Below are 17,986 nucleotides of genomic sequence, written 5' to 3' on the forward strand. Positions count from 1 at the left end.
CACCAGATATCTACACCTGCAGGATAAACACTGCTTTACAGTACATGTAACAGCTACCAGTGGGTATTCTTAATTATACTGAGAACAGGAGTAAGTACATGCTGCAGTATACCCTAAAAGCTCAGTTTTCCTTTTGTTCAATCCTACATTGTGTTACCATCCTGGGTAGTGTAAGATTTTGCCATTGTAAATCTTAGTGTGTGCTGGATGGCAGGCTATGACCTGCTTTGAATGGTGCTTTGAGATTTATTCAATTACATTTGTTGGATTTGTTTAACTTAGCTTTCAAAGAGGTACAATTGGATTGGCTCAGTTTTAAAAAGCTGGGCTTCTGGCACACTTGCATGCGTATACATTTAGAAATGCCATCTAAATGTCAGAACCGGTTCCCATTAATTCTGTGATAAAACAACATTACGTTCACGCTTAATCTCAAATGTCATAAACATTTCTGCTCTTTCACGTCCAATTTTATCAAGTCTGCAAAGAAACAAAAGGCTTGTTCAATTCTGGTATTAGTGAGAACTTGAGCTAAACAATGGTTGGCATTTTGGTATTGTTCTGTTTTTCTTTTGCAGTTCATAGGCTCCTCTCTAGAGCCTATGCAGTTGGCCTTGTTGGAGCACTTAGATGTGCCACTTAGATAAGGAAAGGCTCATTTAGACATGATTAAGCGAATCAGCTCTATTACATTGTAGCTTGTAGAAATTCCATTTTGAGATACAGCAGTGGGAGTTCAGCCATGATTAGACTCCATGGTTAACCCTTCACTCTCCTCTTTTACCAGCAGCTCCGTGTTGCGGTTTCACAGCCTTAATACTGTAAAGATAGGTTGCATGTATTGGTCTTCAAAGAAGTTTGAAGTAAAGATGAACAATTGTAGCCATTTCCTCCAGTTTAAAGTTGAACCTGAGGTGATGAAGCCAGGAGATATTATCACAGTATGATTAGTATTGGCTTGTTTGCTTATTATGGGAAGACAGTGTTGCTGTGCTCAGAATTTTTTATCCAATCATTACCACACAAGAATGCACATGAGAGGATTTTAGGACTGATAACAGGATTTAAATCATTCATCAGTGTCTCTATTCCCAGTCATCCCATTACCACAGTGGAAAAGAAACATGACCTTGGCTGACTGTCACACTCCCTCCACAGCTTCTTTCACCACCTCGCTCATCTCTACTACCCCCCCCCCCCCCCCCCCCCCCCCCCCCCCCAATTGTCTCATCAAGACCTGAAGTCAATGTGTTCTGTGTTTACAAGAATCTTAATGAAAACTAGTCCCAGTAGGACCCAGCTCACATATTTGTAGCAGCAACATGTGTATTTCTGATTATCAGAAGAGGATTGTGGGATATTAAAATTTGCAGCTATTTATTTAAATTAAAAAAATGGCAATATTGGCTGGGTTGATTTTTATCAACAAAGGCTCCAAAAACAAAACACACAAAAAGCCCAGAGAGGATTAGTAGATAATCCTTTGTCTTCAGTGCTGGAAGCAAGGAGTGAAAAAATTAATAGAACTAAATAAAAATGTCTTACCACCAACCAAACTTAGTGCATGACTGTTAAACTATGACTCTCAACTCATAACCGAGTGATATAACGCATGTGGGGGCATTTAAATGATAAATGGTAAAATTCTGGCATGCCCTGTAAAGCAAAGAAAAGAAAAGAAAAACTTAAACTTTATACACAAAAAATGTTACAACTAAATGTGCAGATTGGCTAAAAGTTTACTGAGCGCATTCATGATCCACTGAGGATGAACCGGTTACAAGAACATGTAATCCAAATGCAATTTAATGCTGGATGCTGAGGGGCTGTTGTCAGAATTTTGGTAATAAAAATATCCTGAGTCAAGCTTCAAAAGAGCATATATTTCCCATGATGCCACCAGTAGCATGAGTTTATTATTTTTTTTTTATTATTAATAGTTTATTCAGTAGCATCATTTTGATCCTCCATGCCTGGCAAATATAGTTAGGAATTGAGAAATGAGCTTGATGATTCTCTTTGTTTCAGTCCAACAACAAAAACATTTTTCAATAGAGACCCAAAGGCAGCGCCAGGCCAGTGTTCCCATTTACAGTTCCCAGGACTGCATGCTGCTCAGCAGAGAGCTTAAACTACCCAGCCACTGTTAGGCACTCAACTAACTAGATGTAGATATTTACATATCCACTTGGTTAGGGTTAGGTATTTCTATTTCCTTGGATATCATTAGGTATAAATGTCTCCAAAGTAAAATTACCTCTATCTCCCTGGTTAGGACTAAACATTTTAACTCACCTGGTTAGGCTTAGGCACTTAGTGATTAGAGTCAGGGTGGATGTTTGGATTACAGAATACAATGAGTTTTGGGTGGTATGGTGGTGCATTGGTTAGCACCATCACTCACGGCAAAGAAGATTCCTGGTTCAATCCCTGACCGGGCCCTTTTTAAATGGAGTTTAAAAAAGTGATTTGCTTTTTTCCCCCCCCACATCACTTTGAAGCTAATCGATGGTCACTAGGGACATTTCAGGCTCCATTCACCTAGGTAACCCTCTAATGTATTTATTACCCTGTCATAGTCAATCACTAGTATCCTGCGCTCTCATTGGTAGTTGCTTCAAAGTTGAGAAAAGTCCATCTCAGGATCTACCCACTTTGTGTTGCCCAGTATTTTTTTCATCCATATTCACTTGAAGTTACCAAATATCATGGACTTTCTATGGTCTCTGGTTGCCAAGGTCGCTACACATTGCTTCCTGTGTGGTGCTTAAGACGGGAAAAGTGGTATATAAATGTGAGTCTACTCCATAGTTAAGGATAGAGCCTTAAGAAGCATCTTTTCACTGTTTTTCTATTTAAAAAATTATTTAAACTATTTCTGTTTGTCTTATGTTGTGCATTTAGACTTTGACTGGAGCTACTTCTGGTCGTGGAGTCGTTTTGTGGACTACGTGCAGTGTGTGCTGGCCTTCACTCTCATGGCAGCGTATATCACCTACCTCCTCCTGGACTCTGCTTTGTTGTGGAGACGCTGGGATTCCTGGCCGTCTTCATCGAAGCAATGCTGGGTACACCGCAACTCTACTGCAACTATCAGAACAAATCCACAGAAGGCATGAGGTACATCTGTTATTTACATAGAGAATCCACTTTATGTATTGAGCCAGAGGGGATACAGTACGGGAATGGATAAAAACTTGGATCTGGGCAAGGATTATAATACACGCTAAATCTATAAAATGCTATGTTTAATTCCCACATGAAATAAGTTACAAAAGCATTGACACATTTTCTCAATTTTTCTTCTGCTTGAAGGCAGACTCAAAGACAGCACTGTGGGAATATTTGGATTACAAGAAAGGCAGACAAAAGAAGTACTGAGCTCTTAGATCTGTTTCCTATCGTATCAGCAATGACCTTCCAAAGCCTAGTTAAAATGCTTGTAAACTTTTCAAAAGGTATTATTAACATTCATGCTCTTTTATATACAGGCCACTGACTGAGACCTACCAAAACACAAAATAAGCTGTTGTTTAGACCATAGATATGTCCTCCACTGTTCTGGAGTTGAGCTCAGATGACAAGTGGAGGTATCTCGAGGTGTTTTTGGTGGAGTTGCCCAGGAAAAAGCTTTGTTTGTGGACAACCAAAGAGCATCTATCAGCTTTCAGAAGACTTTTTCTTTACATTCTGTCTAAAGCAGCTTTGACACATGAAAGCCAAAGTTCAACTCTGTTCTGTACAATCACTGACTAGATTGCTTCCAAGCTGTTGTATCACTTGTAGCTAGTTTGTGAATGGGCACTGTTGGAATTGTTGTAAATAGAAATCTTGGAAATGGCTCTTAAAAATATTCTTTCTGATTGGTTGATTTGTAGACATTTGATGCCGTGGCAGTTGCATTGTTAGATTTTGGTCTTGTGCTTTCAGACCACTTAAGCTTTTACATGTTAGTAAAACTCTTGGAGGAAGTCCACCTTTCTGTACTTCAGGAACCATAAAAGTTCTTCAAATACTGTTTTGGGATCTTTTTTTAGATCCTCCTTCAGCGTAGGTACTCTGCAGCATGAGAGGAGCAGTTGAGTGATGTACAGTCATGTGTAAAAGTGGGTTTTCACAGGGCTCTCTGCAGCAAGCTACTGAAGGAGCTGTAATAAATTGAAGTCATCATTTTCTGGATGACTTTCTCAGTCACTCACATAATTGTGGAGAAATTTTGGCCCACTCTTCATTACAGCTTATGGTTGAAGTTCATGGTCAACTCAGTGACTGCAAGGTGCCCAGGTCCTGTGGCTGAAAAACAAGCCCAACTCATCACCCTTTCACCCACCGTGTTTGACAGCTGCTATGAGGTGTTTGTGCTGATATTCTGTGTTTAGGTTTTGACAGGTGCTGTGCATTATGGCCAAACATCGGTCTCATCTCTCCAAAGTCCATCGTTCCAGAAGTCTTGTGGTTTGTCAGATGCAACTTTCCAAACTTAAGCTGCCTGAGCATGTTCTTCCAAAGCATGCCATACATGCTCAGTCTTTTCTAATTCTACTGTCATTAACTTTAACATCTAACATGCTAACTGAGGCCTGAAGACTCTGAGATGTAGCTCTTTGGTTTTTTGCAGTTTCTCTGAGCATTACACAATCTGACCTTGGGTTAATTTGCTTAGATGACCACTCCTGGAGAGATACTGGCATTGTGTTAACCACACCTACCCTCTAACCTAAGCTGTGCTGCCATGTTCTGTTTAGAGAGAATAGGCTTTCTCCTGGCAACCCTTCAAAATAAATCATACTTGTTCAGTCTTTTCTAATTGTACTGTCATGAACTTTAACATTTAACATGCTAACTGAGGTCTGTAGACTATGAGATGGTGTGCTTGAGGTTTTTTGCAGTTTCTTTGAGCATTTCATGTTCTGACCTTGGGGCCAATCTGCTGGGAGATTTTGACATTGGGTGCATTGCAAAATTCCCTCCTATCTCCTTTTACTAATCTCTTTTCCTTGACCTCAGTGAAAACGTCATCCATGTCAAGGAAATGTGGGCAGGGAGAACTGATAAGGACTTAGGAAAAGAGAAGAGCGGTGTGCTGAGAATCCGAATGACCTTACACTAGTCTCTTTAACAATGTGATGCCGGATGTCTGCCGTGTTGAAACTACAATATTCAGAAGATGGACTACAAAATGTGCATCTTACTTCACCATAGCATGGGTTAGGGTACCCACACAAACACGAGGGGGACATGCAAACTCCACACAGAAAGGCCCCGGCCAGATGGTGGGTTCGAACGCAGGGAGGCAACAATGCTAACCACTGTGCCACCATGTTGCCCTAATCCTGTCCCATAGCCTATAAAATTAAATACATCTTATTTACTTATAGTTACCTGCTGTGATCCAGTGTACCTCCTTTCCCCCTCCCTGTTTAAACTGCAGTAAAATTCACTCTATCATCACTTATCTGAGCTGCCCCAAAGTAAAAATGAATTCATGATAATCCTAAAGGTTGCAATACAGCAAAAGACATTACTAATGAAAACTGATTATACAGAACTGTAAAAACACTTATCACTGATCAGTTAATATGGTTCATAATATTTAGAGAGCTTATATAAATCTAGGTTCTTCATGCAAGGCAACAACTCAAGAAGTGGTTTTATTACAACAGTGTGATGTTCAGAGTTCAGCTGTGCGTTTAAAAGACTGTTGTTAAAAACTCTATATACTCAATATATCAGCAGGTTATAGCGTGAAATGGAACTGCAGTTACAATTAACATTTACATGATCTGCACCACTTTATTATGTGATGAATGCCTGGATGGTCCGTCACAATGAATTATGTGATGGCATTTTCTCCTCTACTTTATAAAGGATGATCCCATTTTATCCTGTGCTAAAGGAAGCATTAATGCTCCTTTCCTTAGTATTTGGAGAACTGGAACAGCTCTTATGTGCACTGTTGAAGCAGTATGTGTGAAGTCCTGTACTGATACTGCTGCTATGAAAACTTCCATAAATCACTTTGATTGTTTACTTAAACGAAACAAACATTTGCATATAAAACAGCCTGAAGGAGTTAGTAAAACAAATTACTTTAAATATAAGGAAAAAAAAAAGAATATTGGCTTGAAACCGTTTGCCTTCAGCTGTATATTTATGCATGCTAGCTTGCTTTTCCAACACCACTGTCATCATGAAACACGCATTTCTCCATGTTGGGTATTGGTGGTGCAAATCAAATAGGAAAAAAAATCCCTTGAAGGCATGCAGTTCTCAGAAGAGCTCCCCAGGTGGGAGGTATCCTCATGAGGTCCCAAGAACTCTTTGATCCAAAAGCACCATGTGACACTTTGAAAGTTAAGCCAAAGCTCCAATATCAACTGATGGATGTGTCCTGCAGGGACCTGGGACTTCTCATCTCAATATCTCTGCACTGAGATTGCCTAACAGAAGCTAACAGAAGCTCAGAACAAGAGTCGAAAGCAGAATAAGCTGTTTGGCATAGGCAGAGAAGATTTGGCAAGTTTTTCGTGGACGCAACCCTCATACTCAGCTCTACTGCTCAACCCACAAATGCATTTTCCTTACTAAGGTGGCACCACCCAAGCGGAAATAAACAGGCTTTCCAACGGTACAAGATTTATTGCCAAGAAACATTGTTACAACATATAAATAATTCACCAAACACAAAGTTCCTTCCTTTTTGTTCTAAGCTTATTTTAGATGTTTATCAGGCAGAGTTCACATTGGCAAACAGCCCCATACTAACAGTATATGGACTATAGTCACCCAAAAATCAGAAGGCAGCAGCAGGAACAGATAGGACCCAAATGTACAAACTGATGGACTCAGTGTGTATGCTTCACAGTGTAAATACACTTCGAATGCAGAATGGTTATTGGCCGCCACTCTCTCTTTTTCATCAAATATTCAGGTCTTCAATATAATTTATTGAGTCAGTCTAATGAAAATTAAAACATATTTAGTTGTATCATCAATTAATGATAATGTTTTTATCTTGTTAAATAATGTTTCTTTTGTGAGTGCCACTTCCATCACAGGCAGCTCACAGTAATGATTCCAGATTATATTGTCACACATGTGATCATTAACGCTGACACATGCTTATTAAGTATTTCTGGTACTTGAAGTAAGACTATGGGTCACAGCAACTATTTGTTCCATCTAGCATGACAATTGGGCATCAGAAGTTTTGCCTGAGACTCAATATGGTAATGAGGTATTCTCTTTCCCCGCATCAATTGCTAATGTGTCATTTAGGCTCATTAATTAAGATCTGCATCAAGCCTCAGGTTGTAATTAGATGCTACGATATTATATTGATTTTTCAAAGCATATACAGTTTCAGAATCAATTCTAGTAGCTTTCTGAGCTGTACCCAAGCTCTGATAACTGCCTTTTAGAACAGTATACTTTGCTACAGTGGTTGCAGGGCACTTTTAAACAGTCATGGATTTTAAAAGAACCCACAGAGAATTAGTATGATTAATACAGATTTGGATAAAGATATTTAAGTAGTTAAAAGAAATTGGAAAGATTAAACTGATATTAACCGTATTAAAAGACTTGCTGATTTGAGATTTTTCACAGAACACACAAGCCTGATAAAAAGCTTTCTCACGCTGTGTGTCCTGCCTTAGAGCAAAACCCCACACACACACACACATATGTACCCTCCTCTCTGCTGGTTGGCTCTCTGCAGCCGACAGATAACAGAGCTCCAGCAGGGCTGCCTGTCCACTTAACCGGCCATGACAGCTCCCACGCTGGGCCTTTCCATACCCTCTCTGTCCAATGCCTTATTTATTTTTGATTTCCTTGTACTTTCTGCCCACCCGACACCCTCTCCACCACCAGTATTGTCCTCTAAGCTGTCTACACTGTGTGATTGCTGCAGGAGCCCACCCTCGGTTGTTCTTATATTGCTAAATCTGGTGCGTTTTATGATTTGTGATTAGAAAGTGTTTCTCACTTTTTGTTGGAATTCTCTTCCCTTAACAAAGTTAGGTGTTTTCTACACTTTTCCAGAAAGTATTTCAACAAGCCTTCAAGCAAAGGTGGGCAAATTTTATCTCTAAATAAAGTGCATTGGAGAATGTCTGTGATCTTAGTTGGACTCTGTAAAAAGCATTTTAGCTGCTTTAAAGAAATATCTTGGAGTTTGTGCTGCTTTCATGACTGATTTTTTAAATTTTTTTTTCTTATAGCCTGTAGGAAAACACTATACTTTCATTCTGAGGTCCTGACAGTGAAAAAATAATAACTCTCATTGATGTTTTAAAAAGAGCCAAATGTGTTCTGCTGTCAAAGGTAGCAGTGGTCTTCCAAGCAAATTGACCCTAAGGTCAGATTCTGCATTGCTAAGAAAAACAAAACAGAAGAGGTACATCTTGGAGTCTACAGGACTCAGTTAACATGTTAAATGTTAATGACAGTACAATTAGAAAAAGACTGAATAAGTATGAAGTGTTTGGAAGAACATGGCAGCAGGTTTGCAAAGTAGCATCTGAACAAACCTCAGGACTTCTGGAACAATATTCTTTGGACCAAAATGGAGATGTTTGACCACAATGCACAGCACTGCATTTGGTAAAAATCAGCGCAAACACCTCATACCAACTGTGAAACACGAAGGTGGAAAGATGATTATTTGGGCTTGTCTTTCAACCATAGGACCTCGGCACCTTGCAGTCACTGAGTCAACCAAGAATTCTTTTGCATACCAAAGAATTCTGCAGTTAATGTGAGGCCATTTGTCTGACCTCTAAAGCTTTGCTGAAATTGGGTTGTGCAACAATGATCCCAAGCACAGCAGCAAATCTACAACAGACTGGCTGAAAAAGAAAGAATCATGGTGTCCAGACCTCAACCTGTTTGAAAAGCTGTGGGGACCTGTGCATAAACACGTGCACACAAATCTTATTGAAAGGGAGCAATGAATGATGAAAGCCTGTAGTCAGTGCTAACCCCTGAGACAAAGACTTTGCATTTCCTGTGGCTGCATCACTGTTTGTTTTTTTTGCGGAGTTTATTACTACTGGGTGAAAAAAGCTAGAAAAGTGAAACTAGCCTTTCCTAGGCCTTTTGGAAAATAAAAAAAAAACGACAAGAAAGTTTTCAGATGTCATGGAAATTTAGATCTGCAGACACATACATACTATATATATATATGTGTGTGTTGTCTAATGTAAAATCAGGAAGATCAACTGCTTCACTTGACACTATTGTCCAATGTATTTAATGTCAGACTTAGACTTTAAGTGCAGCTTGCACTTTGAAAGGATATAAATGTGGCAGGAAAATCATGATTTAATAATATGTGGATTCACTTCAACAAGTAAAATGCATGGCTTAAAAAAAAAAAAGAAACTGTGGACCTTGTAGTCGCACTTTCAACATTTTGAGAGGTACCACAAATTAGCAATAATAACAAAAGCTATCCATCATCCTGCTGTGTGTAAATCAATTCTCAACTCCATCACTGGCTTTTTCACCTGGGTGACACCAGCTACGAGCTGTCAAACAAGGGACCAGTTCAGGTGCTGTGGCCAGAAAGAAAGCCCTAACTACAGATGTACTGTAGGCACTAGTGTAAGCCACTCTGGAGTAGCTGGTCGTTTTTGTACTGTAACATGGTAATTTCCCAACTTTTGAGATGAATTATATTGCAGCTTATTTCTTTCCAGTAAAACTGCATCGCAGTAATTTAAATAGTTAGAATTTCTAAAATTACTAAGTTTTTGCAGTTTCAGTTATAACTGTCTTGTGGAAATTCACTGCAGTGGAAATTCAAACTGACTTATTCTTATTCTTAAGGACTGCATTACTGGCATTTGTGTTATTCATATACAGTGTTTGTGTAGTTTGTCTGCACAGTAGCATTCCAAGTTTTAGTAGATAAGAATGGACACCCTTTTTTTCCCCTTCTTTTCTGTAAACTTACCACCGTGGATTTTAAATGAAACAAAAAATAAATAAATAAATAAAATTTTAGAATTACAGTAATCTTTTACATAGTCACTCCATTTCCATGAGATCACAAGTTAATGGATAATCAATTGATTAAGATAAATGGCCAGGTGTGGTCTGCTTCTGTTACTTTCAGGCAAATTAAGGAGATAAACGGGCCAGAGCTGTTTCCAGGTTTTTCATTTTCATTTGGCAGATGTTCATCTGCACATATAGTCCAAAGAGGTTTCAAGACAAGTAACCAGGAAGTCTGAAAAATCAGAGAGAGTAATCTTCATCAAATTAACAATTTGGCATTCTTAAAAAGTAATGCACAGGCGAACTCTGTAAAACAAACAGTCCAGAAGCCCACAGCAGAAAATTAAGATCTTGTTAAGATCTTGCCGAGTCACGAACACTGGGGGAGGGGTGCATATCAGCAAGTCTACTATCAAGAGGCGCCTTCATGAATGTAAATACAGAGGGTTTAACTCAGTATCCAGCATAAAAGTAGGAAGAAATGGAAAAAGTTCCCTCTGGATCTTTTCAGAATCAGCTGATTGTTTTTTTTTTTGTTTGTTTTTTCCATTTTATTTTTGTTAAAACAGCTTTTGCATTTTTAGTAAAAAGAAGAAGAAGAAGACGCTACTTTCAGCTGCTACTTATTCACAAGGGGTGGAGCAGTCCTTTCAAAAATCACATCTGCAAAAAACTGGACAGTGGCGAGGGCGATATGTCCCATTATTGGTCACAACAAAAATGTAATCTGGATATTCACTTGTTGGGGCACTACACCCAACACTTTCCATATACCTTGATAAACACTGTGTAGTGATGTTATCTTTTTGAGTGCTAAACTAGAGATTGTTCAAAAATAGCCAAAATAATTCCATTACTCAGTCTGCAGGTAAAGCTGCCTCAGAAGGAGCGGAGGACATTTTCATTTCCAGTTCTGTTTATTGTTTGTGTCCTCTCCTGTGCACAACCTGTTGAGTCTGGCAGGCTGTTGCTAGGTTACTTACCTCAGCTAGCAATCAAGGTGTGTGTGTGTGCATATGTGTGTGTGTGTGTGCGCGCGTTGATATGAAGCAAAAATCTATAAAGTAATAAAGTAAGGATGTTATGTTTTTCAATTTACAATTTCAAGGTTAGAACTTGGCTGCAGCGTTAGTATCAGATGTGCTCTTGTGTTCAGGTTATGTGTAGTTATGCAGAAGTGAGAGATGCACACATATATTTTACAGAGGCAAATACAAACAGGAGTGCTGTTGTGCTGAGTCCTGTAAGTGCCCCGAACTAAAAAGCAATAAAAGAAAAACAGCACGTCCACATGGTAAAGGAGCATGCTGACTTCCTCCCAATTAATGGCCCAGGCAGCAAGCTCCCACTCTGAGTGAAGGTATATTTGAAGTTACACCACTTCCCAGTATTTATATATTCAGGCGCACAGTAGTGCACTTCTCCACGCTCCCCAGTAGGCAGTGGGTGTAGCTGAAGCAGGGTGGAAGTTGCTATGAATCATTTCAGATGTACTCATACGCCATCACTGCACCATGACACACTGCCAGACAGGCAGTAGCAAAGCTGCTATTTGTTTGTTTGTCTTTTATAAATCGTGAAATATGAATAAAGTTCAGGAAGGCATTTGTCCCAAGAGGACAGAGAGCTGAAAGCATTTGGTATTTATCTGTTTATTTACCCCCAGGTGGTCTGTTAACCTCACTGATGGTGTTTGACACCAGTCACTGTTATGTTAAATCTTATAATCTTATAAGGTATTGGATATTTGCACAGTTTTCCAGTATACAAAACTGTACTTTTAAATGCCATGTCAGTACAGGTGGAAGCCTAAAGACTTCTTTTTTTTTTTTTTTTTTTTTAATGGGATGATGCTCCCCATCATCATCCTCAGTCTCAGCCTGTATAAGCGAGCAGTGTTTTTTGTTTTGTTTTTTTTTTTTTCATTTTTCTTTTTCCCTCCTGCAGCCAGCTGCTATTTGCTTTTTGTTTTTTCTGGCTCAGAAAATAATTTTTTTTTTTTTTAAACTGCATGAGATTATTGTGGTAACACATTATAAAAACCCACTGTAAATAAATGGCAAATTGATAATTATTTCAGTAAAAGTTTGCATTAACTATAAAATGATCATTGATAAAATTTACAAAGACTACATATAAAGACTAGGAAGTTGGAGAGATGGAGAAATACATAAACTGAAAAAACAGTGAATCTGAAACTCTCTTTTTACTTTGCTAGTTGTTTGCTCAGGCAAAATAAATAAATAAACACTTGTAATGAAACAACTGATCAGCAATGAAACCTTCACTGGAAAACAGCAAAATGCAATAACATTTTGTGATCATTAGCATTTCCTCTGGCTGTGGTTAGCACAGATTCTTCAGATTCTGGTTATTTGGACTGCACTGCAAGGGGCCATGAGCTGAAAACAGATATATAATTATCACAAACAGTGTATGATATTTAATGCAGTGTGCAGGCCCAAATTTTTACTTGAATCATTGAAATTGGATTATTTGTTTACTTGTTATTAGCATAATTAGCAGTTAGACATAACTTTATGATACATTTTCTAACATTTGATACTAGAAAGTGACATCAGGCATGTTAATCATTTTAGTGCTGTGTAATGGATCGTTTAGGTTCAACTGGACTGGGAACCAAGTGAAACCATCTCAGTCAGGCCTACAATAAATATTTGGGAATGCAGATCATTTAAGGAGGACATTAGGCCGGATGAAAGTGCTGTTTGTGGCATGCATATCCTGGGTTTGGGGGGGGGGGTGTTTTTTTTTTTTTTTGTGGTAACAGTTTTCAAGCCGCTGCTATTATTAGATGGTCCTGAGCCTGGATTGCCAGAGGTACTTACTGATACTGACCAGCCCGCCATAAACATAAAACAATAAAACAACACAACAACACGTACAGGCTCGCAGAAACACAAAACACAGAAATGGGACATCTAGACAGCCAACTGCATCCTTATAAGGTTTGCAGTTTTGAGCTGTATCCCAGTACGCTAATAACGGTGCCAGAGCCTTATTTAGCCTCCAGGCTGCTGTCTGCACAGGCGGCCACGTGCCTGGGTAGATCTGAACTGACTGCTGATGCAGCCAGGCCATCACCTGTGGTCTGGTGCGTGGCACCGCGTGTGCGCGTAGCAGGGCTGTCAGGCAGAGCTTCGGATCACTGCAGCTGGAGAATCTTCAAATCATTCGTCCAACACGGCATCCCTCCATCTGCTCCATCACTCAGGGGCCCGCTTTCTCTTTCATTTTCAGATGAAAATGAATCGGTGTGTTTCTGTTGAGAGTGAACAGTAGATCTAAAGTGTTATTTTGTAAAGGAATGTATGTTTTTTTTTTTTTTTTATGTGCCATATATTTCCCCCTCAAAACAAAGTGAATCAGTTTTGTGAACAACCAGCCAGTGAGGACCACAAAGAGCAAAATGACTGTCCTGACTGTCTGTATGTAAAGAAAATTACATGAAGACTGAGCTGTGGGACAGCAAATATTTGACCATAGATTTCCTTCAATATACCCATAACTGTGTGAAATGATATCAAGGCAGCCTTTCATAACTTTCATAACTTTCTGCTTGAGTTTTGCCTTTCACGGTGGGTTTTTCTGGGTTTTACATGCATCTCAAAACAGCCGCCACTTGGATCAGACTATCTACTGATATTTTTGTTTAAGAATTAGAATTTAAGAATTTCATGTTCAAGTATTCTATGGGTTCTATTTTATTTTTATTATGACATTCAACTTTGTACCATTCAGAAATTGTCACTAATTATCTTTTGCAATGTGTGCTCAAATGTGGAACTTTACAGTACTTTTGTTTGTATTTTTTTTTTCATATTTTAACTAGCTAATATGCAGACATTTTTTGATGTATCTGTCCCAAATTACAGATCCTGATTCATTTCAATGGTAAGAAAGACCAGAAATTTTTTAAGCTTTTATCTTTAACAGTTTTTGAGATATTCATGTTCAAACGTTGCTCCGGATTTCAGTGAAAGAAAAAAAAAAAGGCCTGAAAATGGGCTGACAGACCATTTTTCAAAAAAGATTATCTTGAAAAGTATTTGATATATGAAGCTAAATTTCACAGCACTCATTATATATGTTCAAACTTTGGACCATAACATTTTTCTGCAAATCGGAGGTGGTCGAGCAGAAGGTCCATGCTGAGTTGACATAGAATGACCCTATATTATAATTTAAGGTGGAAGAGGGGTGATTCGTGGCAGAGTATTCTACCTGGACACAAGTTTGGGGCCTGCTCACATCGGCAGTTCAGGCTCGGTCACCCCTAGAGAGGGTGTGTTTGTTGTTTTTTGATGCATCTGTCCCAAATTATAGATCCTGATTAAATTTAATTAATTAAATTAGAAAAGTATTTGATATCCATCCAGGGTCCTGTTCAGGGTTGTGGGGGTGCTGAAGACTATCCCAGCTGTCATAGGGCTAATGCAGAGAGGGGCTCACAGAGAGACAGACAGCCATTCGCACTCACACCTATGGGCAATTTAGAATCACCTGTTAACTTAACCCCACTAACTGTGTCTTTGGACTGTGGGAGAAAACCCACACACGGGGAGAACATGCAAACTCCACACAGAAAGACCCTGGATTCGAACCCAGACCTTCTAGCTGTGAGGCAACCACCATGCCACCATGCTGCCCCCCCCCAAAAAGTATTTGATATATGGAGCTAAAATTTCACAGCAATCATTTGAAATGGAGTGACCCCACTGTTCCTTTTTTGGTTTTGTAAAAATGCAAAATTTCAGAGTTCGGCTGAGAGAAATACAGAGACCTCACACTATGACTTGGTGACACTGAGTGAATATAGTCTGACGTCAGTCATATTTGTACAAGCATTCAAGCGTAGTATTACTTAAGGTAGGCCGTAAAGTCAAGCTCAGTCACAATATTAGCTACTCGCTGATGCATCCAAATGGCAAATCTCATCGCTAATGCTGTTTAAGTGCTTTAGCCAACCTAGCTGTACAGCTGTAAACTTCTTGGCAGTCCACCACCACCCAAGCCCCTCTCATCATGCCGCATCTCTGTCATCACTGATGCCTGCTCTGTTCTGTTTAGTGAATTTGCTAATGCTTCTCTACCACCAGGTCTCTGCTTTTGCATATTAAGAGGTGGGAGAGGTGTGTGTTCCCTGCCTTAGGCTTTCTTGCCTTAGGCAATGGGAATTACAGATGTGAATTACATTATATGTTTGACTATTGTGGTCCTGACTAAAAAGGCTTGAGTTGTTAGATTTGTCTCAACTTAAACTTCTGACACCTGATGTTGGTTTGGTTGAACTTTTGAAATGAAAGATATCTGAAAGCATTTTCAGATTTTGTCCTCTTTTTAAGTCACATCAGGACAGTATGCAAAAATATAGTTGAACCACCATGAAGCTATCCGTTAAGTATCTCTATCTTTGTAAAACAGGTTTTATTCAGTACTGTCAGAAGATGCTATCAAAGAAAAATCATACTGGATATCTATACTGATATGGACTGGGTAATGTGTTAGGAGTGAAAGGATGCCACATTGCTTGATGGAAATGAAAATTATCAGCCTACAGAGGCTGATTTCAGGGGTGTCAATTTCAACGTGAAAGAATGATGCTTCGGGCTAGTCCATTTTCTTGAAATTTCATTGCATCAACTCAGCATGGTACACAGTAGTTTTTATGGCCGCCACATGCTTGTATGCATGCTTGACAACAACGGGGCATGCTTCTAATGATATGGCAGATGGTGTCCTGGGGGATCTCCTCTCATATCTGGAACAGGGCATCACTGCTCCTGAACAGTCTGAGGTGCAACCTGTCCAGCTCTCCTAGAGCTTCTTGCCCTAACTTCCTGTCTTCTGGAATCTCCATGCTCTTGAGACTGTGCTGGGAGACGCAGCAAACCTTCTGGCAATGGCACATATTGATGTGCCATCCTGGAAGAGTTGGAGTACCTGTGCAACCTCTGTAGGCTCCAGGTATCAACTTATGCTACCAGTAGTGACGCTGACCCTAGCAAAACTAGTAATCGGTTTTTAATTTTTTTGAACCAAGATGGAGGCAGTGAAAACATGAATCTCAAGGCTTCAAAACGAGACTACAGAAACCAGTGGGTGACATCACGATAGCCATCTTTTATATTGTCAGCAGTTCAGAATTGTATTGATGTCCATCCTGGGCAGATAAAAGGCTTGGCAATGGACTTATTTGAAATTGATAGTTACTACAGCTTGTATCTACTTCTACAGACTTTGCAAGCAAGTATTTAATGGTGCATCATGATTTCTACAAAATCATGATGCACCATCTTTTAGGACGCATCTTTTGTGCAGCTTCATTTGTCTTCGCTTGTCAGTATTACTCTTTAAAAGTATTTTTTCCTCTAAAATAGTTCCAAAATGGTTGCAGTTCAGTGCAAGTTCATTTGTCTTTGTCTAAAAAGCCCATAAATAAATCAGACAGTTTGTACTTAGCCAGTGTTACTATACAATGTAGAAATTGTGTGGTCAGTGCAGCTGTACTTCTGCCCTGCTGCCATTACAGCCCAGAGCTCAGCTGGCTTTCTCTCTCTCTCTCTCTCTCTCATTCTGTATGTCTCAGGGAAGGTGACAAATAAGTACCCCGACACCCTGTGCCCACAGTTATCCCTCTGCAACCTCTTATTAGGGAACCAGAGAACGAACTGATCAAACCAGAATCCTCCCTCTCTTATCATTATGTGCAGGTATAGAGCACCATAACGGAGATGGCAGCAACTGAGGAACACGGGGGGGTTCACAGTGCTAACAAGCTCCTCATGGAGAAAGAACATATGAGAAAGGAGGTATATGGAAGGCAAATATGAACAGGTTATAGAGAGGCATGGAGAGAGAGTTGCTGGAAGCTGAGGAGAGAGACATGCTGGAGAGAGTGGGCAACAAAAGGAGACAAAGAAGCCAGTGCAAACATTTTTGAAAATATGCAGTAAAAGAGCTGGAGAGAAGTTAGAAAGGAGTGTAAGAAAAATGACAACATTTTGCAAAAAAAAAAAAAGATCACCCTACAAATAGAAAGTCTAAGGTGAAGTTTGGGATATAAATAATGCAGAAGGGATTTGGCTGCAAAGCTTTGCCCCAGTGAGGCTAAAACACACACAGTAGGGGTGTCAATCCGGTGGTGGTGGTGAGGGGGTGCTCCTGACTACCTCCACCACACTCCCTTTACATTTGTTAAGGTGCTTATAGAAGGCGCAAAATCTGCTAACACAAAGATTCATTGTGCCTTTTTTATCTTCATATCATCATGTTTCACCTGCTGCGATAATCAACGCTTCACACTGTGATATGTTTTTTCAGGATGATCCCGTATGATCACAACCAAATTTACTTCACTTTCTCAGTGGACCATTTATGTTAGCGGTGAAATGTATCATGAACATCGGCCACAGGCCAAATGTTTACGCATACTCTACTTTATTGTCCTTGTGTGACTTCATGGAGACAATATTTTACAATATCATCATGTTGTATTCAGTAGGACTTGGAGCTGGGGATTGATGCCTAAACTCATCAGTAAAATGTTTTACTGAGATAACAGACAAGTCAGCCAAAGGGTTGTTTTCCTGTGGACTATAGAAAAGCGTGCGTTTTTGCAACCAGTTTAATGTGTAACGCATCAAATCTGCTTCAGGATTTGGCATGTCATGCATTCAGAGATGCTCTTCTGCATACCTCATTGTTTACTGTTGTCTTCCTATCAGCTCAAGCAGTCTGGCCATTCTCCTATGAACCTCTGGCATCAGTGAGGCATTTTCTCTTTTCAGACCATTCTTTATAAACCCTAGATATGGTTGTGTGGGAAGTCCCAGCAGATTAGCAGTTTCTGAAATGGTCTATCCAGCGCCTCTGGTGTAAGACCTCTCTGATAAAGAGTTGAGAAACGTAAGCCTCTCCCAGCTCAGTAGGTGACATTGATTGATTGCTCATTAGTAAT

General features: G+C 39.6%; 1 protein-coding gene across 1 annotated transcript in view; it reads left to right on the plus strand.

Moving 5' to 3' along the window:
• slc66a2 (solute carrier family 66 member 2) overlaps positions 1-17,986 on the plus strand; it is a 44,484-nt gene that overhangs the window by 17,339 nt on the left and 9,159 nt on the right. Inside the window, 2 exon segments of the mRNA XM_030741641.1 lie at positions 2,905-3,018; positions 3,021-3,120. Of these exon segments, the coding sequence (XP_030597501.1) occupies positions 2,905-3,018; positions 3,021-3,120 (214 nt within the window).

This window comes from Archocentrus centrarchus, chromosome 11 (assembly GCF_007364275.1).
Source record: "Archocentrus centrarchus isolate MPI-CPG fArcCen1 chromosome 11, fArcCen1, whole genome shotgun sequence".
Classification (NCBI taxonomy): Eukaryota; Metazoa; Chordata; class Actinopteri; order Cichliformes; family Cichlidae; genus Archocentrus; species Archocentrus centrarchus.